Below are 24583 nucleotides of genomic sequence, written 5' to 3'. Positions count from 1 at the left end.
GAGTGTTGTGGGAACTCTTTCCCTGGGGAGACATAAACGCATATCAGGGCACTAATGACAAGCCAAAGTACAATTGCACCAAAGTGTTGCCCAGGGAGCCTGTGAGTCTACTGGGCTTCCTTACAGAGCATGAGTGAGGTAGACCTGTACGGTATAGGGAACCCCAGAGTGGCCACACCCAGAAAGCCCCACCCCAGCATGGATGTGCACCCCAGCTGCATAGATGGAGCCCCGCTTCAGTTGATCTGATAGTTCATACTCCAGTTCCCTGGAGACTTCCTGTGTGGCAGAATTACATACTCCTGGCTGGGAGGAGCATGACTCTCCAGTGAGGCTCTACTGGCCGGCCCCACCCCTCTGTCTCTGAGGGAGGTCAGTAGCTTGAGTCAAGCCCCTGCCAGTGGTCCCAGCTGCCCTGATGATGGTGACAGTTGTCAGCTCAGTGGGCAGTGCTCTGCAACAGGATACCATGGAGGGCTGAGGGCTGCAGTGGTTCATATTTTTGACCAGGTACGCCCTGGGGAGTCTGGGGTTTATGCCCTTAAAATTGCTCTCATCTTTTTGTCCACAAGCATGTAATTAAATCACCTTTTTTCTTTATTTTTTGTTTGTTTGTTTGTTTTTTTCAGTTGTCAAAATCTGTGTGTCCATTAAATCTGAGTGAGTGAGTGAGTGAGGAGTGAGTGAGTGAGTGTTCAAGGCCCAATCCCTAACGCCACACCAGAAAGAGAAACAGAGTTGCATTTAGCTAATGATGGAGCTCCCTGTTAGACTGCTTGCTTAGTGTGAGGCTCTGGGTTTCAAGCCATCAGTGCAAAACTACACATCATTCTGTGGGCATCTGCGTGTGGTCAGTATGACTAGCATGGAAGTCACGGAGTATGTCACATCTCAGTGCATACAGAACAAGCACTCGGTACACTTCAGCATCCTTGTTCACAGTAAACACCGCCCAGAAGTACCTGCTTCATCAGTTACTTGGAGATGCTGAGCACCTTTGGTGTGTGATCACAGCAGTGTGGTTAAGTGCAGATGCTAGCATGTGTTCTTGCTGCCGTGGGTGCATAGGAAATGATGTCAGGGAAACCTTGACACTCAGGGTGTGAACGGAAGAGTGAAGAGCACCTGTGAGGTCGTCTCTCCTCCTGAGAATTTGTTGTTTTCTCATTGGCTCTGCTCCCAAGAGTGGAGAACGAGGGCAGAGAGAGATGAGCCTGGTGCAAGGGCCGGAGCCCTGGACTCTTCTTGCCAGCTCTGTCCTGCACAGATGCTCTGATCTGCTTTCTTGGTCGTGGGCTCCTGTTGAAGGAACAGTGCTTTCATATTGATGCTCTGTTCTCCCGTTTTGTGGAGAGCCGTACTCTGTTTTTCTGTCCAAAGAGTTCATCAGGGCATGATAGGGTCAGGTGGGAGGGGGCCCTTTCGGTACAGTGGGGCTGCTCTTCAGGAGAGCTGGGCTCTGCTGGGCACTTATCCTGCAGGTGTGAATTACTTAATGTGCAGCACACTAGTCTAGATCTCACTAATGCTTCCCAGTGTGTGTGCATGTTGAGTCAGTGTGTGTGTGTGTGTGTGCGTGCGTGTGTGTCAGGGTGTATACCGTGGAAGCGTGGAAGCTATTCTTAACCAGAGCCTCTTCATGGCTTTATCAGTTGGCTGTGATGGGAAGCTGGGCTTTAACAGTTTTTCATGAAGACAACAGTGGACAGACAGCCTGTAGTCAGTAGCATTGGCTTGGTTTCCATCATCATTAAAATAAACTACAAAGTAATAAAAATAAGCAGTGTTTTCATTTGTTCTTGTGGTGTGTTTGCTTTTGAAGCAGGGAGAAAGCCATTCTGTTGAGTGGGGACCTGCTTCTTTATGGGCTCCCTCGGCTCTGTCTCTCTCTCTCTCTTTATAGTCTTAGGCACCTTGGGACAGTACTGAAATGAGACCATTTTGTGTGGAATTGGCACCCTGAACTAGCTTTGTGCTTGTGGAGAAACTGGTTGCTTAGCTCTTTATGCCAAGCTGCTCTTGGACTAACTGTAAGGAGGCCTGCCGAGGGAAGCCTCAGAGATGTAATGTCTGCCCTCTGCTGAGGCTTTGCCTCCCCTGCGTCTCTTCTCTCTGCTTTCTGAGTCCCATGCTTTCAGCACCAAAGTGCTTCCCCTCAGCTGGCAGCCTCCATACTGACCCTCCACCGTTGCTAGCAGCCGACCCCTGGGTGCTGGCGTGTGAGCACTGTTTGTGCTGGGAGGGCTTCATCCAGAAGGCCATGGGAGTGGCAGGACCTTTAGGAAGCACGTTACTGTCTGACAGCTCTAACACTTGGCTCTTTGTCATCTTGTGTCCATTCTTTTCCGTGCCCACAGGAGTCCTAGCATTTTAAAGGTAATATTTCACCATGCATATCGAGACGTTTGCTAATTTTAGAATTACAAAATGGTTTCATTTCTATGAGAAAACTAACTGCTGTTGTATAGCAACATGAGTAATTCTGAAGAGGAATGGTTTCAGGGGTTTATTCCTTTCCTCTACCCCCAAGACCGGATGTCTCCCTGGCTGTCCTGGAACTCCCTCTGTAGACCAGGCTGGCCTCAAACTCAGAGATCTGCCTGTTTCTGCTTTCTGAGTGCTGGGATTAAAGGCATGTGCCACCATGTCCAATTCAGCATTCTCTTCAGTTTTCTGATGTATTTTGTGTGTGAGTGTCCTGGCTGCAAGCTTTCATATGTACCACTTGCATGCCTAGTGCCTGCTGCGGTCAGAGGTAACGTGGATGGCTGTAAGCCATCACGTGCGCACTGGGAACAGAGACCTAATCCTTTGCAAGAACAACAAGTGCTCCCAACTGCTGAGCCATTTCTCTGGCCCCTCCAACATTCTTTTTTAAAATGTGAAAGTAATTCCAAGTGCACAGGCAGCTGCAGCCAGGCAGGCAGTGGCTGTGTCTGTGTCAGCTCCTCTCCTGCATGATCCCTCATGTGCCCAGCAGCAGTAGTGTCGGGGACACTGACATTGGTCCTCCATCGTGTCCTCTCAGATTTCCCTGCTTTCCCGTGCTCTGCTCTGTATTCCTAGTTCCGTTGTTTGTTACTGTGGGTGTAGATATGAGTGATCCCCACCACTGTCGTCATACACAGGGCCCACTAAAGGGATTTCTGTACCCTTCACAGCCACACCGACCTCACTGCTGCTTCTTCTCCACTCCTAGCCCCAGCAGTCCCTTGCAGCCTTTGGTCAAATGTTATAGCTGTGTGTATCTCTGAATGTGTAGTTTTAGTGATAGAGTTGCATACACAGTAATGTCACAGTTTTCAAGTAAAGGCCAGGAGGTTGCACGTAGAGATCCAAGGCACGGTGGTAAACACCTGTAATCCCAGCACTTGGAAGGCTGAGGCAGGAAGCCCGTGTAGATTGAAGACCAGTCTGGGCTACATAGTAAGACTCCGTCTTCAAGCCAGTAAAGGGAAGGGAAGATGGAACAGTGAACCAGTAAGCAAGAGGCAGCAGGACCAAGACAAGCTAGCAATTCTGGAGCAGAATCCTAGGGTGTCACAGCCAAGCTGTCGGCTGTCGTGGACATGTAATGTCATGAGCTGGCCAGACGTCCACGTCAGAATGCTAACATTTGCATGTTCTCCGTGCAGCTCTGATCTTGAAGTCTGCAAGCCACCGATCTATCACCAAGTAAGGCCAAGCAGTCTCTCACACCATGATGCCACAGGCTTCAATTCCAGCAGCTCTGGTGGCAGGAGCCTCTTCTAGTCCCTGGCTTCTGTGGCTGTCTTTACACAGAGGCTTAGAGAAAGGTGGAGCCACTCCAGGAGGGTCCTGAGCTGCAGGAAACAGAATCAGTGGACTGAGTGGTGGCTACTGGAAAGCCTGCCTACTGTTGGCTGTACCAGTGCGCAGGAAATCTTTAGGACTGAAACATTAGAAAGAAAATGTAGAAGGCAGGAGAAAATCAGAGCCTCCTTGGCACAGTGCATGTCAGGGCTGTAGGTTCATAAAAACAAAAGCGGTTCGTCCCTGTACTGGCTATTTTTGTGTCAACTTGACACAGCTGGAGTTATCACAGAGAAAGGAGCTTCAGTTGAGGAAATGCCTCTATGAGATCCAACTGTAAGGCATTTTCTCAATTAGTGATCAAGGGGGAAAGGCCCCTTGTGGGTGGGATCATCCCTGGGCTGGTAGTCTTGGGTTCTATAAGAGAGTAGGCTGAGCAAGCCAGAGGAGGCAAGCCAGTAAAGAACATCCCTCCATGGCCTCTGCATCGGCTCCTGCTTTCTGACCTGCTTGAGTTCCAGTCCTGACTTCCTTGGTAATGAACGTATGGAAGTGTAAGCCGAATAAACCCTTTCCTCCCCAACTTGCTTCTTGGTCATGATGTTTGTGCAGGAATAGAAACCCTGACTAAGACAAATTGGTACCAGCAGAGTGGGGTATTCCTGTGACAACCTGACCATGTTTTGGGGAGGACTGTGGAAGGACTTTGGAACTTTCGGCTTGAAGATCCATTTGTTGTTAAGAGCTCTGTCAGATGTTGTGTAGGAGCTTGGAAGATAATGTTGAGAACAGTGCAGAAGATGGAGGCCTGGTTTGTGAAATTTCAGAGGGAAAATAAAAGACTTTTTCAGGGCCATTGTTACTTTGGTTGTGAAGATTCTGTGGTTCTGGTTAGCTGGGGCTGAAGAATCAGCTGTGATTAACAAGATACCAGAACTACTAAAGCAAAAACTTTGCATTACTGGGACTATTGATGCTGGTTAGCTGGAGCTAAGAAATTAGTGGTGATTAAGAAGAGACCAGCATCGTTAAGGTGACATCTTCTGGGAAGTGTTTTCTGAAAGCACAAAGAGGCTGTGTTCCAGAGATAGGCAAGGTTGTACTCCTTCTGCAGCGGGACTTGGTAATGTGTAAGGGTTACCCAGGTGGTACTGGTTTTGAAGGCATGAAGGGGTCATGCAGAGCAGCTGAGGCTCCGCACTGTGAGAGGCCATGGAAGGCCATTGGTGAAGGTGCAGCCTCAGTTGTAATTGAAGGCCCAGGACTGAAGGGGTCATGCAGTGTTTTGGAGATGCCAGTACCATAAGATGACCACCAAGAGCAGCAGCAGCAGTGGAGTACAGGCATCTGGAGCCCAGAGGACGATGTGTGTGCTACAAAGGGCATGGCTGGAGAAGTGACACAAGCCCTTGGAGGAGCCTAGAAGATTGTGAGTTGGATCCCAGACGTTGGACAGTTGGAGATTGATTTTTCCTTTGATTGTGACTGTGCCCTGATATTTTCCCCCTTGAAGGAAGACACTGTTTTAGTGGAGCCCACAGTTAAGAGACTTAATTGTAAAGAGACTTTGGATTTTAAAAGAGATGGATATTTTAAAGAGATTGAAAATTTAAGATTATGTAAAGACTGTGGGACTTTTAAAGTTATTTAGATCTTGGGGATGAATAAGAATGTAAGAGTTGAGGCTTACTAGTGATGTGTTTGTGTGTCAAGTTGACAAGGGGTCAATTGTACTGGCTATTTTTGTGTCAACTTGACACAGCTGGAGTTATCACAGAGAAAGGAGCTTCAGTTGAGGAAATACCTCCATGAGATCCAGCTGTAAGGCATTTTCTCAATTAGTGATCAAGGGGGAAAGGCCCCTTGTGGGTGGGACCATCCCTGGGCTGGTAGTCTTGGGTTCTATAAGAGAGTAGGCTGAGCAAGCCAGGGGAAGCAAGCCAGTAAAGAACATCCCTCCATGGCCTCTGCATCAGCTCCTGCTTCCTGACCTGCTTGAGTTCCAGTCCTGACTTCTGTAGTGATGAACAGCAATGTGGAAGTGTAAGCCGAATAAACCCTTTCCTCCCCAACTTGCTTCTTGGTCATGATGTTTGTGCAGGAATAGAGACCCTGACTAAGACAGGCCCCTTTGTCTGAAAGTTGCATTTTTGAGGAGTTGAGCTCACCCTTTCCTCTCATTCAGAGGGTTGGTTCACTGAGGGCCAGGTGCTCTTCCTGTGACAGCAAGTGCCAAAGTGAAGAACTTGCTTTGCAGGGCACCAGTCCTGTGGATGAGCACCTCCTAAGCAGGGTAGAGTTGGTAGAGAACAGAGAAGGGGCCTTACAGTGAAGGTGGGACAGGGAGGGGAAGCCATGGAGACGTCCCAAGGCAGGTGCCTCTTGTGAATGCCGAGTGGCAGGAGAGTCAAAATGGCTGGGCTGTGGTGTGTGCACAGTGGCCGGCTAATGTTTTCCTCTTACAAAGACATCACTGGGGTCCTGGATCTGTGTAAGAGGCCTTTGCAGATGGGGCCGGACAGAGTCCTGATGAGTGAAAGTGGCCACGGGTACCTGGATAGGCAGGCTAGTGTAGGTAAAAGGCAAGAGCGCAGCTGGGGATGGGTACTGTGCAGTCTCAGAGAGGAGAGAACATGTGATCCACTGAGAGTTATACCGTACAAGTGGGTCGAGTCTGCACTGCCTAGGGGCTGCATCAAGGAGTGGTTGGTTAGGACGGCTGGGAGCATGAGTGCCATTTCCTTGGGAGCAAGTTTGTGGACAACCTGGAGTAGGGCGATACTGTGGTTGAGTCTCCAGTTGAGCCCTGGGTGCTCTCAGAACATCAGCAGTGTTAAAGCCAGAGACCAAGAGAAGGGACATGGTGAAGTGAGTATCAGGAGGGTGCTCGGGATGACGGTGATGAGGAGGCATGGGATCATCTGTGAAGCAGGAAGAAGACAGCAGTTCAGTTGCCTTTCTTGTCCCTGTCACCAAATGCCCAACAAGTCACCTAGGGAGAAAGTGTTGACTTTGGCTTACAGCACGAGGGGACAGACCCTGGTTACAGAGTAGGCATGACTAAAGGTGGCCCTGTGGCAGCAGGAGGAGAGAGGGCAGGAAGAGGGCTGGGCTGTAAACCCTAAGGCCCTTCCTATGTCTAGCTATATCCCACATCCTAAAGCTTCTTCGCCTTCCAAAGCAGCTGCTCCCTACCAGCTGGGGCCCACAGAAGCCTGGCACTAGGGCATGGAGGCTTTCAGGCCAGCAGAAGGGACTAAAGGTATAAGTGGTGCTGTTTGCCATGTGGGTCAGGACCCCAAAATGTCCAGAGGCATCGGCCTCCTTGAGGGTGACCTCCGTGTGTTGGGGTCAGGAGCCCACAGGTAGGTAGCCGAGAGAAGGAGTGCACAGAACGGCCTGGCTCCATGGTGCCCTGCCCAGGTGGAGAGAGCCATGCTTCCCTGCCTACTGGTAAGCCTAGTCCAGGCACAGCTAATACAGCCAGGTTTTTAGCCAAGGGCTTTTTTCCTCAATGTGGTAATTCACAGTGGTGCTATAAAGCAAAATGCTGGAGCCACTTTTACTAGCAAGTTCTTGCAGCTGAGGCTCGCTCAGTGGGGCTTTGAGCTGGGTATTCCAATCCTGGGCTATTAAAGACCATTAGACCTTTGGAAATTCAGGCTTGTAAAGTTGCTGGGTTGTGATATAAGAAATCAAAACCATTAGAAAGGCTTTTCTTTGGTGGGACCCTTTCAGATTCGCTTGTGAAAGTTTAACTGTGTCCTTCTGTTTCCTGAGTTAAATCCTTTAAAGACGGTCTCGCGTTTTCTTCTTTAAAAGAACGAAGCCCCCTGTTTTGTACATGATGGCTCTGTTGGTGAATGTCTCTGTGTAATCCCTGGTTGTAGGTACAGTCGAGACCATCGTGGAGATCAGTCATAACCCCTCTTTTATAAATCCTCCAAGAGATGTGTATGTGTGCATCTAGAATTTAGGCTTTATTCTGAATATTTATCTTGCAGAATATGGTCACGAAGCATCCTTGTGTTCTCAGTTTCTGTGCCATCACTGCTGATGGACCTAGTACAGCATGGTGCTTTTCTTGGAGATGGCTATAAAGGTCTTCTGTGGCTTCCAGAACCCTTCAGGTTCCCATGGCTGCTTCAGACTGTCTCAAGTAACCAGTTCTTCCCTTTGCAGTCTCTGTGCCCCAGGTCCTGATGCTCCAGAGACATTGGGGCCTCTGTGGAGGAGCAGTGTGACCCGGTTGCTGATAGCTTTTCAAGGGTCCTTCCTCCGGTTTAGTCTTGTGATCCAACCTCCCCAGGCAGGCAGAGACAAGCAGCGCATGCTTGCAGAAGGCCCAGTTTGGGGAGGTAGAGATGCGGGGTGGGGGGTGGGGCGGGGGGGGGGGGGATGCTGCCTCAGGGTAAGCTGCAGAGCTGGGGCTGAGGCAGCTGGGTGTGGTAAACTCAGTCTCCTGTGCCTTTCTCTTAGAGATACACATTGTCAGACTACGGAGGCCCTGAGGAGTCCCAGCAAAAGAATTTGTTGCTCAAACCAGACTTAACTCATTTCACTGTGGGATCTCTCCTCGGAAGCTCGCCAACACTCCAAGAAGCCTTTTTTTGTGCTGCGCCTGTCAGCCTGGGGCTGCATGTGTGGGGCTGCGCCTGCGCCTCTGTCTCTGAGCGTCTGTGGCTTGTTACAGTAGTTGGAGCACAGGTTTCTCATAAAAGCTAGCTTTGAGCTTTTTTGTCAAAGGTGATGATGAATTCTAAGGTAGTTCATAGCCTGTGCCAAGCTAGTACCTTGTCCTTAGAGAACCCAAGCCTTTGCTGCTCTTGACCTCATGAGATCCTGAGTTCTAGAAGCCTAAAGGGAACACCTTCCACTCTGGAGTTGAGTGTGGCTACTCTGCGACTGTCTCTGCTTCCTTCTCTCCCTCATGTTCAGTGTCATCCTGGCATGGACAGAGACACAGACATTGTTTCAGTAGAGTCATGGGTCGGCTCAGCTGTGGACCAAACAAGGCAGAAATAAAACCACAGTGTTCTGTCTAGTACAAACTCAGGGCTCCACTTTCCTGGGTCTTTTCCTGCTCTTTCCAGCCTGACCACGTGTGCTCAGATGAGGGTTTGTGTGGGCCCTATGGCTGAGGTAGAGGACTGTGGCCTGACAGTTGCAGTTAAGGGGATTTGTGACTGATGGTGTGGCTGTGTCAGCATGGTTGTGTAATGGATCCACGGCGGCTGTGGGCTAGGGTCCGTGGTTTGTCTTAAGCCCTGTCTTGGTTAGCTTCCCCTCACTTTCATTCTTTTAAAAGTAAGACACAAAGACCCACGGTTCACATTTTCCCAATGACTGATAGATGTGAGAAATAGCTATTTCTGTGGAGGACACAAGTGGGGCTCATGTTATCTGAGGAGTGGGCAGAGGGGCGGCATTTAATATAGGCAGGGTATTCAGAAATGTAGGGATTTAGGCCTGGAACAGCAGGATCATGGAGGTGAGAGATGATGGAACTTTGTGTATGTGAGGGATGAGGTATACATTGCACAGGAATACATGTGGAGCCAGCATGGGGTCAGGCCTCAGGTGCTGTCCACGTCTACACTGTTTAGCTCCCTCCCCTCCACTTCCCCCTCCCCTCCCCTCCTCCCCTCCCCTCCCCCTCCACTTCCCCCTCCCCTCACCTCTCTTTTCTTCTCTTTCTTTCTCTCACTGGTCTCATTGGCCTAGGGCTCACTAGACTGGCTAGGCTGGCTGGTCCCCAAGCCCCAGTGACCCTCCCTCTCCTCCTCTACCCCTGTTACCACACTGGGGTTGCAAATGCATGTCACCATGGCCAGGGCCCCATGCTTGTGGGATGGAGCTGACTCAGCCCTGTTTAGAACTTTTAAAAAAGTATTTGTTGTATGCTTATGAGTCTTTGCCTGCGTGTATATATGGCACCATGTATGTGCAGTGCTGGTGGAGGCCAGAAGAGGGCTCAGATCCCCCAGTACTGGAGTTAGAGGCCATTGTGAGCCACCTTGTGGGTTCTGGGACCTGAACTCTAGAAGGAGGCATAGCCAGAGCTCTTAAACAACTGTGCCACCTCATTAGCCCTACACACCCTTTGGAACTTTGTAAAAATTGGACTCTAGTTCATGTTTTGAAAGACCTTAAAGAATGATGACTACTAACTTGAAGTTCCTGATGGGAAAATGAGAAAGTACAGCAAGAAACTTTGTAGTAGCTGCAAGCTCCTAACAGTATTTTAAGTAAGTGGTGTAAGTACAAGACTGTCCATAATAAAAAATGTCTGCCTTTATTAACGTTCAGTGCATTTAGCAGTTCCAGGGGCTTTATTTTTAGTACACTGTCCCTGAGAAGCCATGATGATCTGTCTGTAAGTGATAAACGGACTAGTGTCTAAAGGGCAGTGAATGCCATTGGGGGTGGAAACCAGCCTATGACACATATGTCCTCCACCCTGTCTCAGGGTCAAGTTCATGGTATCTGAAAGAGCATGGTTTGGGGGGCTGTGCCGTTTTGAGTATCTTGATCAAAGAGGGGTAGTCTGGATTCACAGATGTTAAGTAGTTTCTGAGAGGTAGCTATGGAAACCAGCCATGTGACAGTGACTGAAGGAAAAGGAAGAGAAAGGACAGTGCTTAGCCTAGTGGTAGAGTGACAGGGCATGGTGAGGACTGAGGAGGAGTGCTGAGTGGGCTAGTGATGGGCAGGAGTTGCTGTCCTCAGGGACAGCCGGGGGCAGGGTGGGTCAGCAGGCTGAGCCAGACTGTTGGGAGGGATGCTCCAGGTTGTCTGGACACATATCTACCAGCCAAGGGTATGTGTGAGGCTGCCTTCCTGGCTTGGGGTGTGCCAGCTGATCTGCACAGCTCCTCTTAGCTCTCAGTGAGAGCCTGTGTCACTGGCACAGAAGACTGACAGATGCTTTGCAACTTCTTAGTCATCTGCTCTGACCTTTTGCTGGGTCCCATGTGCTTGTGCCTATAAGAAAGTGACTGGTGAGCCAGGCAGTGGTGGTGTATGCACTTGAGAGGCAGAGGCAGGCGGATTTCTGAGTTCGAGGCCAGCCTGGTGTACAAAGTGAGTTCCAGGACAGCCAGGGCTACACAGAGAAACCCTGTCTTGAAAGACAAAAAACAAAGCAAAGAAAAGAAAGAAAAAAAAAAAAATGACCGCCATGTGGTCCACACACAGAGCTGTGGTGAAGCCTGAAGTGTGCCATGGCACTGGTGTCCTGCTCATAGTGCTTGGCCCGCGTCCAACAGTGGATAAGCTGTGGTGATGTCTGCCGTGGGGCGGGACAGCCAACCACCTTTTACTTTGTAAGTTTCAGCTTCTTTTTGAGTGGCTGTCCTGGAACAGTAGACCAGGCTCGCCTTGAAGTCACAAAGATCCACCTGCCTCTGCCTCCTAAGGGCTGGGATTAAAGGTCTGCACTACCACGCCCAGCCTGCATCTCTTTTAGATTTATTTTTTGTGTATGAGTATTTGCCTGCGTGCACGTGTGCATGCCCCTTGTGTGCCTAGTGCCCATGGAGTTCAGGAGACAGTGTCAGATCTCATAGAGCTACAATTGGAGATGACTGTGAGCCACTCTGTGGGTGCTGGGAATTGAACCCAGCTCCTCTGCACGAGCAGCCAGTGCTCTTACTTGCTGAATCTGCTCTCTAGTCCTGTTCATTCCTGTCAATCTGTTCCTCCATTGTTTCTTGAGTTAAACATATTTTCTAATGTGCCATTTTACTAGCAATCTTGAGTATTTTCTTTGTTATATCACTATATTCACTATTATTATTTTTGGTGTTTTGAAACAAGTTCTCACTGTAGACCAGGCTACCTGGAACTCTGCCTCTCTACCTCTGCCAGAGATCCCTCTGCCTCTCTACCTCTCTGCCTCTGCCTCCAATGTGAGCATTTTAGGAGTGCTTCACCAGCCCTGGCTTCTCCTGCTCTTGCCCAGGTTACAGTGAACTGTAATCTAGCCACTGAGATGTCTCATAGCACCTCGCTTGGGTCTCTACCTCTGGATGTGTCCATCCCCCCTGACCCCCTGTTTGCAGAATTTTGGGCACTTTGCTGTTGCTGTCCATAGCCCTTGTTCCTTTTCCTTAGAGTGGATGATCTCAGCTGACCTGGTTCTCCAAACTCTCATATTTGTCAGTGAGCCCTCTAGTGAATGTTTTCTGCATTTTCTGCAGTTACTTGCTTGCAACTCTGAAACATCCCCCTCATAGCTTCAGTGACTGTTGATGATGCTGTGAGCCCCTGTCCAGGCATCTGGCCTTCAGTTTGTCTTCCTGCTGCTGTTTTGCTGGGTTAGGGTCTCCTGTCATGGTTGCTTACATGTTTTATATTTGATTCTTTTTGTTTACAGCATCATTCTTCCCAGTGGCATACATTCCTTTAAATTACTATATATTTTAAGTGCTCTTTCATTCATCTTCCTCAGTAGGGCGAGTGCTGTGGCTCTGGGGCGGGCCCCAATCCTTCTGCTTGGGTAGCTCTTACGCATGTCAAGGAGCTGGAGGAAGAGAAAACAGGTTCGTGGGCTAGTGCCTCACCTCTTACTGAGTCCAGCCTGCCTCTTTCTTTGTATTTAAAGACAAGGTCTTACTGTGTAGTTCTGGCTAGCCTGGAACTCACTATTTAGACCAGGCTGGCCTTGAATTTACATATAACTGCCTGCCTCTCATGAGTTCTGGGATTAAAGGCATATGCCACCATGCCCTGCCTTCATCCTTTATTTTTATTTTACTTATTGGCTTATTGGAGTACTTGGTCCTTAGAAGGTTTCAAGCTTTTCATTTCTTTCCAAGATCCTTAAAATGTCAATAGAGAATGTGTTGATACATGTTTGGTGTGGGTGCTTGGAAGCCACAGTTCACACAGGAGGTCAGAGGGCAACCTCAGGTTTCAGTCCTCCCCTTCTTCCTCCAGGTGAGGTCAAGTGCATGTATGCACATTTGTTTGTATGGTGTGCACGAGTGTATGGTGTATGTGTGTATATGGTGTGCATGAATATATGGTGTGTATGTCTGTTACATCTGTAGGAGGAAGTCAGAGGACAGCTTTGTAGAGTGAGTTCTCTCTCACCCTTATGTGGGTTCTGGGAATTGAACTCAGGCTGTCAGCTTGTGCAGCAAGCACTGTACCCAATGTGCTATCTCACTGACCCAGGTACAGTCTCTTCACCACTGTGTATAGTATGCTAGGTAGCCCTCAGATACCAGCGGTTCTCTTGTCTTTCTTTGTCTCCCACCTTTCCAGAGGAGACAGGCTGCTGTATCCAGCTTTACCTGGGCTCTGAGGACCCAGACTCAGGTCATCACACTGCCACAACATATGACCCACTGACCCATATCCTCCACCCATTTTCCTTCCCCTCTGCAGTAGTAGGTATCAAGCCTAGGGCTCACACATACATGCTAGCTAAGCACGCTACCACTAAGCTACAGCACCAGCCCAACCAGCAGATTTTGAGACATCTTCACACCCCTGTCCCAGCTGTGTTCTCTTACCTCCTCCTCCAAAGTCTGACATGGTCCCAAAAGAGTGTTAACAGCATAGGATCTCGTAAGCTTCCAGGCCCCCCTGTTTACCAGGGTGCACTTCAGCCTTGGGGTGGCAGCAAACATGACCTCCATCTTGCATCTCCAGTGCATGCTGCAGGCTGGTTACGGTGGTCTGTGGGGCCCCGAGAACTCTGACCCGCTTCATACGTTGTCCTGTGATGAAGTATGCCTGTTGCATCCCTAATGATACTGGAAAACAATATCCTGCATACTGTTGGGGTTGGAGAGTTGTGCTTTGTGTGGCAGTCATTTGTCCTGCTCAGCAGCTCGAGGAGTTTATTATTGCAATTACTATTTTTTAATGTGTGCATATTAGTGTTCTCCATATAGCATAACTTTAATTTTATACCGTCATCGATTTAGTTTATTAAAGCCTTCCACCTCACAGGCCCTCAGACACGCGCTCTGTAAGATGGCCATGCCAGTGCAGTCCACAGACCCTCAGACGCTTCTGGAAAGCTGTGTGCTTGTGTTCTTACTTACCGTGTTCAAGTTTGTTGGATAGCATTTTGTGTAATTTTTTTTCTCTTTCGTTTGTTAGATGACAGTTTATCATGCCATCTAAAATGTGATGTTGTGGTGGTATAACAGTTTTGAAATCTTGAAAGATAAAACTGGAAACATTTGCTCGTATTTTTTCCACCTCGGAGTGTTTTGTTAATGAGCCACTGTCTGCTGCCACGAGCCTGGGGCTGTGCTATAGGTGTTGATTGATTTTGGACGGCAAGGCCTCTCTAATTGCAGATCTTGACATTTGCATCACTTGTGCTGTTCTAGGTGAGCAAGACATGGAAGGTGATTGCTGAAGACGAGGTGCTGTGGTACCGGCTGTGCCGACAGGAGGGGCACCTTCCCCACAGCAGATTCTCCGATTACACCTGCTGGAAGCTCATCTTGCAAGAGTGCCTCGCCAAGGAGCACACATTAAGAGCCAACTGGAAGGTAGGCAGTGGCTGGTGGCATCCCTGGAGACAGGCAGGCAGGCAGGCCTGCAGTTGCGGTCTGAGGTTCATTCCCAGAGTGGAGGGGGCAGGTATGCTGAGCAGCCCCAGGCCCTGTGGACTCCGCCGATTTCAGCATCCGCCTTCGAGTTGGCCCTCTCCCAGCCTCAGGCCTAAAGCTTCCACCTGCTGTCTAGGAGAGGGCTGAGGTGGGCTGTCTGACAACCCCTGGCCTGGCTGGTTCGGGTCACTGGAGTCCTGCTCTGTCAGCCCCGTCCCCCTTTCTCTTCCTTTACTTCCCAGAGGCTGACAAGGCAGCAGCCCCATACACACAGGCCAGTGAGCTCTTGGAGGGCCTGGCGGATCTGCTGCTAGAGAAGTGGAGAGGTGCTGAGTGCTGTCTGCTCTCCCCTCACGTAACCCTTGGCTTGCCGCCCTAGCATTTATCACTTTGAGGCTCTGCAGAAACATTAGATCACAGCTAAGCATTTGCAGAGAAGCGTTTCTGGGGGAGCAAGCTGTCGAGAGTTGTGTTCCAGGGCTCTATGAGGCTCAGCAAGGTGCTTGCATGGCTAAGCTGCCTTCCCACCCAGGCAGCTGTGAATTCACCCATTGGAGATGGGGTAGAACTCAGCCCTTCTCCTACTTAAAGGTTGCTGGGAATAGACTTTGAAACAAGAAAGACTGTCATGACTGGGCCAGAGTGCATGTCTGTCCCTAGTCACCTTGTAACCTGAGTAATGACCAGTGCATGAGATCTATAATATCAGTGAGCAGGTACTGCTTCCCACTGTGGAATGGCTGGCCAGCTTCAGCTCTGGTGACATGAGATCCGCCCACTCATGCCAAGCAGCACTCCAGGACCCCTACTAGATGTCAGAAGCACTCTGCCCCTCTTGTGGCACTACAAGAGGTCTCCAGGCATTGCCAGGTGTCCCCTGGTGGCAAAAATTGCTCCTAGTTAAGAACCAGTCATCACTGGAGAGTTGGCCAAGCCAGTCTTCCTTAGCCCATTAAGACATTGCCAACTAAGTCAGATCTAGCTTGCCCATGATGTCTGCATCCACAGAAGGTAACAGGGAGTAGGCTCATTTGGAACCTGTGCACCAGCCCGATGAGGCCTCTGATGGATGGACAGGGTGATCTATGGAGGAAAGCTGCACAGAGGAGCCCGGAGCCTGGCAAAGGTGGGTGGAGAGAGCCTTAGAGCTGGCCTCCCTACCTTCCTTTTTCTAGAAAGGAGGGAACCAGGAGAGTGACTTGTCCCTGGCTTCGAAATCAGAGATGTCTGACTGAGGGAGAGCAGTAGCTTTGTTGTGCTTGGGAGCATGGTGTTTGTGCATGAGTGTGCATGTGCAAAGGACAAGGGGAAGAGGGCAGGAGGTCCTCACTCAGCTAGACTCAGGAGAAGTGAAGAGCATTTGTCATCCCATACTAGTTTACAAAGATGATGTGATGTCACCCCATATCTGTTCACTGGTTTTCTCTAACCAGTGCAAAGCCACCAGATATGCGTGGTGTGCAGTTGTCTGTCAGGTCATCTGGCAGACGGACAGCAGTGAGAGGGACTTGTGGGATCCCGGGCCCACTCCAGACCTGTCAACAGTGAGGACAGCTTGGGTGACATTTAAGTGACCTTTCACTAAACTGCAGTTTAAAACAGAACCTTCATCAGTACATGCCAAGGGCATCATGGCAGGTGTGAATCTTCTGAATGCCTTCATTCTAATCGGGTGCCTCACAGTAACACTGTACCTTGGCCTGTGGCTGTGGGAAGGTAGCCCTAGGGATGGCCTGATGTGTCCCCTGTGCAGCTTGCCTGTGTTCAGGGCTCTGGCCAGGTGGCAGGTACAGTGATTCTGACCCAACTGGGATTCATTTTAGGAGGGGTTGGGCAGGTGGTTGGCTTGGTAACTCCTCAGTCAGTGTCCAGAAACTCCAGAGAGGACCCTAGGTCTCTGAAGGCCTCCTCCCAGGAAAGGGCTATGAGTGCAGGTCCAGAGCTGAGCTGGAAATAGGTGGACAAGTGGGTAAGCCTGCCATGATGCCATTCTTCCTGGTGGTTGCTGCCCTTTGCTTTCTAAGTCTGTCATGAGTAACAGTAACAGTGTGACTTGGTGCCCAGGGTGGGAAGGCAGCTACTTCACCGAGCCCACTGACGCCCTGGGATGCAGCTCTCATCTCAGGCCCTCTGCTTTCTATCAGTACCTTCCCCTCAAGAGAGCTCTTCTGATCCCTTCTCCCAGGTTGCTGAGGTCCTCCCTTCCTTTAGCTCAGTTCCACCTGACTGCCCTGAATGTCTTCTGCCCCTGAGCTGTAGACTTGGCCTAAGGACTAAGTTAGGGTCATTGTGTAAATTTTCTCATCCAGTTTCAAGGGCTTAGCTGCTTAATGACCGTTGGCTTTGATGGAATAGGTGCCACCATCTCTTTCCTAATAGCGTATCCATCAGTGTGGCTGCCAACCAGGTGTGGCATGTACGCTCCTTAGTGTGACTCCTTGGGCCAGGCCAGCAGAAGTGACAGAGAATGGGGTAGTGTTCCTGAACACGGCTGCTGTCTGTGCTTCCCGTGGAGCTCACCCGTCTTACTGTGTTCTACTCCCTACGCAGAGATGCTTACATCCCTTCAGAGTCCCCTTGTTTGATTTAAAAAATAATTGATACGTTTTCTGGATTAATGACAATTGAGCACTACAGATTGGAGCGTAGTGTCTGATACCTATACTTTTGATGTTGAATGAATAAATTTAAGCAAGAAGTAGCAAAGGAATAAATGGTGTGTCGAGAGAGACAGCGGACAGCAGACAGACAGCTGATGGCTCACAACAGCCAGCACAGGTGACTGCAGCAGCACAGTGGAAAGAGCAGACAAATGGCCTGGGACGCGGAGGCCATCAGCTGGGGTTCCTGGTGGAGAGCTGTCTGCGTGGGTGAGCTTCCCGTGAGAGCGCTGACCTAGGATGGGCTTCCAGCTCATCTTTCCCAGGGTTTGTATGCCATCGGAAAATGGAGCTTTGTGGCCTTGTGGAGGTCATTTACCTTCATGCAGCTAGTAACTCCTTAGTGCTCAAGGGTAAGGGGTTTGTTTTTATTTTTGTGAAACAAGGTCTATCCTGCAGCCCTGGCTGTCCTAGAGCTTGCGGTGCAGACCAAGCTGGCCTCAGACTCCCAGAGGGCCACCTGCCTCTGCCTCCCACATGCTGAGAGTAAATGTGTGCACTACCACACCCACTTAAGGATGAGTTGTTAAGTACCCTAGCTGCTTGCTGCCTTCCCCTCTCTGTCAAGGGAGACAGGGCCATGCTTGGGTTTACAGTGGGGGGGCAGGTGGGGGGAGCCAGCTTCTCAGTGTGTTCAAACAGCTCATGACAGTTTACCAATAGAAAGTCCATTTCAGTGATCATGGGAAACAACGCAGCAGTCACACAAGGGCACACAGCTGGAGCCTGCTGCATCCCACCTCTCTCAACACCCCACCTACTTTCCCAAGGAGCAACCCAAGTTAATGGTCAGACTGTCCCCTTGAGGAGGCTGACGCTGACTTAGACTGCTATCTCTGTCCTTCCCTGTCTGTCTGCTACGACACCTTTCATTTATTCTGGGAACCCTCTTGTGGATCCACTAAGTGCTTTCCTGCAGGCTGAGCTGATTAATATGTGACACACCACTTCAGGCCCTGCCATGGGGGGGCACACTTACCTGTGTGCACACACTTCTTTCTACCCAGTGACATTCTGGGGACACACAGGCCAGCATCTCATGTTCACTGCTCCACACAGACCACACTGCCTCTGGTTTAGAGGCTAACCTGGGCAGGCTCCCTGTTTTATCCTTCTGCAGCCCACTGACTGGAATGTGGTCCACACCATAGAAGATGGTTATGGCATGTAGGTGAGAGCAGAGCATATTCCTGGGGAGCTACCCCAGGAATAGTACGAACCACACCCCTTTTCCTCACACAGAATCGCAAAGGTGCCGTGAGCGAGCTGGAGCATGTTCCTGACGCTGTTTTGTGTGACGTGCGTTCTCACGATGGTGTTGTCATTGCTGGGTAAGCAAAGCCATATCCTTTCAAGTTGCTCAATCCTTATCTTCACCCCCTGCTCACTGCTCAAGTACCTCAGCTTCAGCTACACACACAGACCCTGCTAAACTCTCCGGTTTGAAGTCTTCACTCCCAGCAAGGCTGTGGCCACGAGCTCCTTTCCCTCGCCTGCAGTCGGGCATTTGTGTGTCTCCTGAGTGAGAAGTTTAACATCAGCTCCTGAGAGTTCCCTCAGCTGCTGTTCCAGAACCCAGCATGAAGAATTCTTCCTGGTTGTTACTAGAGATCTGGATATGCACTTCTTTACTGTGCAATGAAATCAACTTTATTTTAGGGTTAGATTATCTCTTGAGCTAATGTCTCAAAATGTAAACTTTATATATTTTTGCTGTGTGTCAGATGTATACAAATATTGCACAGGCTGTGTGCCAGAAAGCAAGTCCAGTCGATTGGCTTTGTGGGAGCTGCCTCAGGGCTGCTGCTTCAAGGAGACCAGAAATCAGGGCCAAGCTTGGACTTAGACAGCTAGCAGTCACTCGCCTTTCCTTTACCTTCTCTCCTTCAGCATTACTCAGTGAGCACCATTCGAAGGCCAGCAAGATGGCTCAGAGCGTCAGAATGCTGAGTCCAAGACTGACTAGCCCCAGGGTTGACCCTGGAGCCCACACTTGTGTTAGGGAAAGGAGAACCTTTCTATTTCTGCCAATTGTTCTCTGACCTCTGTGTATGACATGGCACCCCCAAATGAATGAGATATTAAAAAGAAAGTTATAGCACCTTTGAATTGAAATTCTGAATAGATCTCTGAAATATTTTATGGCAGGCCCGTTCATAAAAAATTGTTTGTTTGTTTGCTTGCTTGTTTCTTGTTTGGATTTTGTGTGTATATATGGGTACACATGTACCACACTGCATGTGTACAGGTCAGAGGACAACTTGCAGGATTTGTTTCTCTAGCCACCGTGGGTCTCAGGGATTCCACTTCGGGTGTAAGGTTTGGTGGCAGATGCCCTTACCTGCTGAGCAGGCTTGCTGGCCCTTCTGTTTTAGGAGAGTCTGGCCAGGAGGGCCAGCTTTCTTTAGCGTCTGTTTACTGGCCTCAGCTCTTACATCCCCGTGGTTAACCTGTCCATCTGTCTGTTAGGATGCTGTCAGGCCTGCAGCTTCATTGTGAGGTGTGGCAGAGTGCTTTATTCCATGTTTGAGGGCCGGTGGTAACCACGCAGGGTTACTTTATTCCCACTTCAGGTTTCTGCCTAATCTTACAAGATGGTGCTGGAGGCCCTGTTGCAGAGATGGGACTAAGAGGCCTAGGAGATTACAGATGTAAGACACTCCTTCCCCAAGTCCAGTTAGGAGCATCTTTGAGCATGGAGCACCAAGAAGGGACCAGCTCTGAAGGCAGCCACCCCCTCCCCCACCTCCTTCTCCCTGGGGATCTGCTCAGCACTAGATAGGCCACCAAAGGCGCAGTGTTGCCAGTGTTCTGGGATCGATTGTGTGAAACTTGAGCTCTGGGTCAGAGAGGCTCCTCAGCTCCCTTCTCTGAGAGAAGCTCCAGTTGATGGCTCAGTCCGAGACCCTGCCATCTCGCTTGTATGCAGAACATCTTGTGTTTATCATTAAAATTTCATCTGGCGGTTACGATGCTTGTTTTCTAGGTCAGCTCTTGAATCCCTTTTCATTTGAGACAGTGGTGTTTGTGGTTACCTCATTCCCAATCAATGTTGTATTCTCCAGGCTTTCTGCAGTCGAGCATCTCCAAGGAGCCTCTTAAAGAGACAGGACTGCCGGCCGCTACTTGCTCTCACTCATGCTGGTTTCCCTGTTTTTCCTGTTTCTCTTTGTTTGACCAAAAGGCTGGCTTCCTTGTCCCCCCCAGCCTGTGAGATAACCCCCGTAGGGTCAGAATGCGGGCTTGCTTCTCCCCAGTTAGTGTTCTCTGTGCACTGGCTTTGGGCTCAGGCTATGTAGGCCCAGTCCTGGTTCAGCCCGACTCCTCTTTTCACGTAAAACCAGAGAGACTGTGAAGTCACTGCCTGCTCCTGGGCTTCCTGGCTGAGCTAGGCCCCATGTACAGTGTGTTCCACCTGCTTCCCTCCTTACTGTCTTGGGTGTGCTCACCAGTCACCTTTCTGATACTCAAGTTGTGCACCTTGTGTTTGCTCACAGTCTGCTGAATTACTGGCCACATCTGTTTGAAAATTGAGATCTGGTAAATATACCATGACATTCACTCTTTCAAAGAATTGAACTCAGTGAATTTTAGTAATTTGCAAGACTGTACAATGGATACTGATTCCAGAGTGTTTTCAAGACCTACACACATATCCAGTGCCCATTTTTTTTTTTTAAGACAGTGTTTATCTGTGTAGCCCTGGCTGTCCTAGAGCTCTGTTGGTAGACCAGGCTGGCCTCAAACTCAGAGATTCCCCCAGCCTCTGCCTGCCGAATGATGCGACTAAAGACCTGTGCCATCACACCCAACATCCCCAGTCCTAGTGTTGATGGGCCAGCTAGCTCTGCCTCCCTGCAAGACTTGCTCCTGAATCCCCTTGGCTAAGCACCTCTTTTCAGTGCGGTTTCCCCAGTGTCTTTTCATTACTTTATTAGATTTACTACAAAACTCCGCATATAGTTCCAATTTTCCCCTTTGTTCACCCAACAGAAGACAAATAAATAAGTCACTTCCTGTTTTCTAGATGTTCTGAGAAGTGGGTTGGAGGATGCCATCATTGAATAGACAAGCACAGGTTAGAAGGCTATGATGTCACTAGGCTACACAGTCTCTTAGGAACACAGGTGTGTGGGGGTGGGTAGGCCTGCTGCTGACCAGACTGTCCTGTGGCACTCGATTGTGTTAGTGTTAGGATTATCTCATGGTTGGGCCTGCAGATTTTTCTGTTTCTGTTTTGGTGACACAGTTCATCTTTAACCTTAGAAAGCAGAGGCTGCTGGAGAAACTCCATGTTCTCTATAAATAGTGTCACCACGGCTGTGTTCATAGCTTTCTATCTGGAATCCCTTATGTGGGATATTCCATCCCTTAGAGGAATTTTGTATCTTCCACACTTAGAAACTTTGAAAATTCTTTCATAGGCCAGTGTAGTTCCAGTGTAACTTTGTGATTTGAAGTCCCCAAACCATCCCTTAAATTTGTTCCAGCACATAGCTCCCTACTCCATGGTATTGCCAGAAACATGGCTGCCCTCCGGGTGTCTGCTGGCTGGTGCCTTTTGAGCCTCTTGATGGTTTGACCCTGTTGACTGCATCCTCCTTGAGATGGTATGGATCCTGTGTTAGACTACTTTGGCCCCACAGAACCTGCTTGAGCCTAGCACCCGGGAGACTTGGAGAGCAAGTCCCAGAGTCTCAAGAGAAGTTCTCCCTGGGGCCTTTGCCCCTGTCCTATTGAGTCTCCATAGGCCCCCTCAGCCGTGAGACAGCATTCCAGAAAATGTGAGGGGCTCATCCACAGGACAGCGTCTCCCACTGCTTAGGAAGAAATGGTTTTCACGGTTCCCCCCAAATGCAGCTCCTTTCTGTCCTCCTGGGCCCAGTGTCCACCTGCATTCTCTGTGCTCTGCCCTTGCAGTACTGCCTGGGAGGCCCCAGCCTGCCTTCTGTGCCACACTTCCATCTGTAGTGATGGGTGCAGTGCATCAGGAAGTGTCTGCGCACGCTCTCTCTCTCTCTCTCTCTCTCTCTCTCTCTCCCCCCCCCTCCCTCTCCCTCTCCCCCTCCCCCTCCCTCTCCCTCCCTCCCTCCCTCCCTCCCTCAATTTTGACTTTTGTAGGTGACAACTCTTAAAAGTCTTATGATGCTGGCTTTATAATTATACAAAGGAGTTACATTGTGGTTATGTGTTGGAATTGAAGGTGTAGCTCAGGATAAGTGTACTTGCCTAGGAAACACAGGGGTTAGGGTCAAGCTCCAACCCAAAGACAAAGCCCGATCAGGAATGTGCTGTGTATCTCACTGAGAATGAATGAATAGGAGCCAGCATGATGAGAGCACCCTGCTGTGGAGCTTGGGCCACACTCTTCCCCGTGTCCCTCCCTGCACAAGTTAAGACTTGCAAACAGATGACATCATGGGCCCAGAAAGGTCACAGCACCAGGCCAGGATATGGGGCCAAGTAGAGTTTGCTGAAATGCTGTGGAGAACCACCTAGTGAAGAGCCTCCCAGGTAGGGCCTGGAGGCCTGGGGAGCCAAGCCTGGGCTCCTGTGAGGCCCCATGCCAGCTCTGCCGCCATTAAGCTATTAGCTCACCAAAAGCTTTTATGCATGCCCAGGAGTGTGTGGTGGTGTGCAGTTAGCTCCCCCACTTAGTATCACATGTCTGAAGTGTCCTGCTCCCATCAGCTGGCTCAGTTTCTGCTCCCACCAGAGCATCGCATCTCCCAGATGGTTCAAACTATTGAGCCCCTTTCTATGCTGAGGGGTGTTTCAGTCTACTCAGGTGTTTCTTCCTGGTTTCCATGGTCACCTTCCTTTCCTGGAGGAAGCCGCAGCTGTGTGTCCATGTTTCTCCTCTGCAGATGGGGCTGGAGGAAAACTGCATCAGTCAGTGTTCAGAAGTTAACTCTCCCTTTACCTAAAAGTGCTCTTCTGTCCTGTCCTGTCTCTCATCCCTTAGTCAGTGTCCTCAGCCCTCCTAACTGCCTCGTCTCATAGTTCCTCACATCTGCTGCTTCCTAACTGTAATGTCGCTACTGTTACGAATCATAATGTAAGTATCTGATCTGCATGATGTCTGTTGTGTCACACACACACACACACTCCGAGTGGAGTCACGACCCATGGGGTGAGACCCACTGCCTTAGAGTCAAGCTCACTAGAGCAGATTGATAAGAAATACGGCCGCTTCCTGGCAGCCAGGTGAACTCTGCCTGTGTCTCAGCTGCAGGCCTCCTGTGGGTTTATTTTGTCGTCTGTCCACAGGATCTGGGATCTCAGTGTTTGCTCTTGGACCTGGAGCTTTTTTGGTTCCTAAGCTTTGAGGTCTGAATTGCTGCTTTGTGTCATCTGTCTCAGGCAATGGTCGTTTACAGTGAAAGATTAAACTTAGAGATGCACATTTAAACACAGTTGTCCAAGGTAAGTTAACGGAACTTAATGACAGGCATCTTTTCTCCACTTTCTTAGTGACTGAAAATCTCCTTTGCTTCAGCTGTGTGCCAGGATCAGTAGAGGCTGTGTTTGGAAGCAGTGTGCATTTGCCCTAAATTTTAAAGTCTTTTCTGCTTGGGAACAGAAGGTCTCAGGTGTCCTGGGCCAGCAGGGCTTGTTAAGTGCAGACTGGTGGTAAGGTTCTTTTATGTCCTTGTCACCCATCTTTACACTTAACAAGGACGTGCATTCCAGCCTTCTCCTTGTCAGAAAGCCTTCTCCTGGCAGTTCCCTCTCAGCCTCGCCTTGTATGGATTTTGTGCTGCTGCTTATGGCTCTGGACTGCTTCCCTCCCATAAGGGGCTCCGTCACGACCCACTAGGGATCGCTTTTTAAAAATACTTTGAAATTTATTTATTTTCTGCCGTGAGGCATGCATGCTTTTCTAGTAAATAAGTCTGAGGTAACCTGCTGGTACGCGACTGGAGGAGAGCTTTGCATTTATTACATCTTTAATGAAGGCGCTCCAGAATGTCCTTAATAAATACTGATGAACTCATGGCTGCATTTATCCATCTCTGCTTCTCCAGGGAATTATGGGAAGGGCCACAGCTCCAATAACTCTGCATAATCATCATCGACTCTGACTCTATTGATTGTCATTAACCAAGATGTATGGAAAGCAGTTGTAAGTGTGCAGTGCATGTACCACACAAGGGCCATTAAGATGTTCATTATTTTTCAATTGCTACGTCTTACGTTCCCCTCGATGTTTGCTCTAGTGCATTTCCACAGAGTGGCTGCACTGTGGGGCGAGTTCATTTTGTTAATTGTGCAATACAGCAGTCATGTTCTGTAGAAAACAGTAAATACCCTGGATTTTATTGATCACAGCAGAAGTACAGAGCAAGGGTAGAATTCTCAAAACCTCTGTGCCGCGTCCTCTGTGTGGGAACTGTACCTCAGCAGCTTTCAGCCGCTTTTCCCTTCCATGTGGAAGCAGCAGATCCCCATTCGGCTCACGGTCAGCATGGGCAGACTGCTCAGAGCACATCTTGCACAGGAGCGCTTCCTAGGCTCACAAAAGCTGCAGCTGCTGGTGGCTATGGAACTGCCTGGGAGGTGCTGGGCGGT

The 24583-nt window shown here is 49.6% G+C and overlaps 1 protein-coding gene across 1 annotated transcript in view; it reads left to right on the top strand.

Annotated features, from left to right (window-relative positions):
* Fbxw8 (F-box and WD repeat domain containing 8) overlaps positions 1 to 24583 on the top strand; it is an 88137-nt gene that overhangs the window by 12131 nt on the left and 51423 nt on the right. Inside the window, exons 3-4 of the mRNA XM_021162838.3 lie at positions 14127 to 14291; positions 18254 to 18342. Coding sequence (XP_021018497.1) covers positions 14127 to 14291; positions 18254 to 18342 — 254 coding nt within the window. The remainder of the gene's footprint in view (positions 1 to 14126; positions 14292 to 18253; positions 18343 to 24583) is intronic.

Source organism: Mus caroli, unplaced genomic scaffold (genome assembly GCF_978045245.1).
Source record: "Mus caroli unplaced genomic scaffold, Mus_caroli_1 scaffold_4, whole genome shotgun sequence".
NCBI lineage: Eukaryota > Metazoa > Chordata > Mammalia > Rodentia > Muridae > Mus > Mus caroli.
Note: the sequence above shows the minus strand (reverse complement) of the source record. Positions and strands in the feature narration are given on the sequence as shown.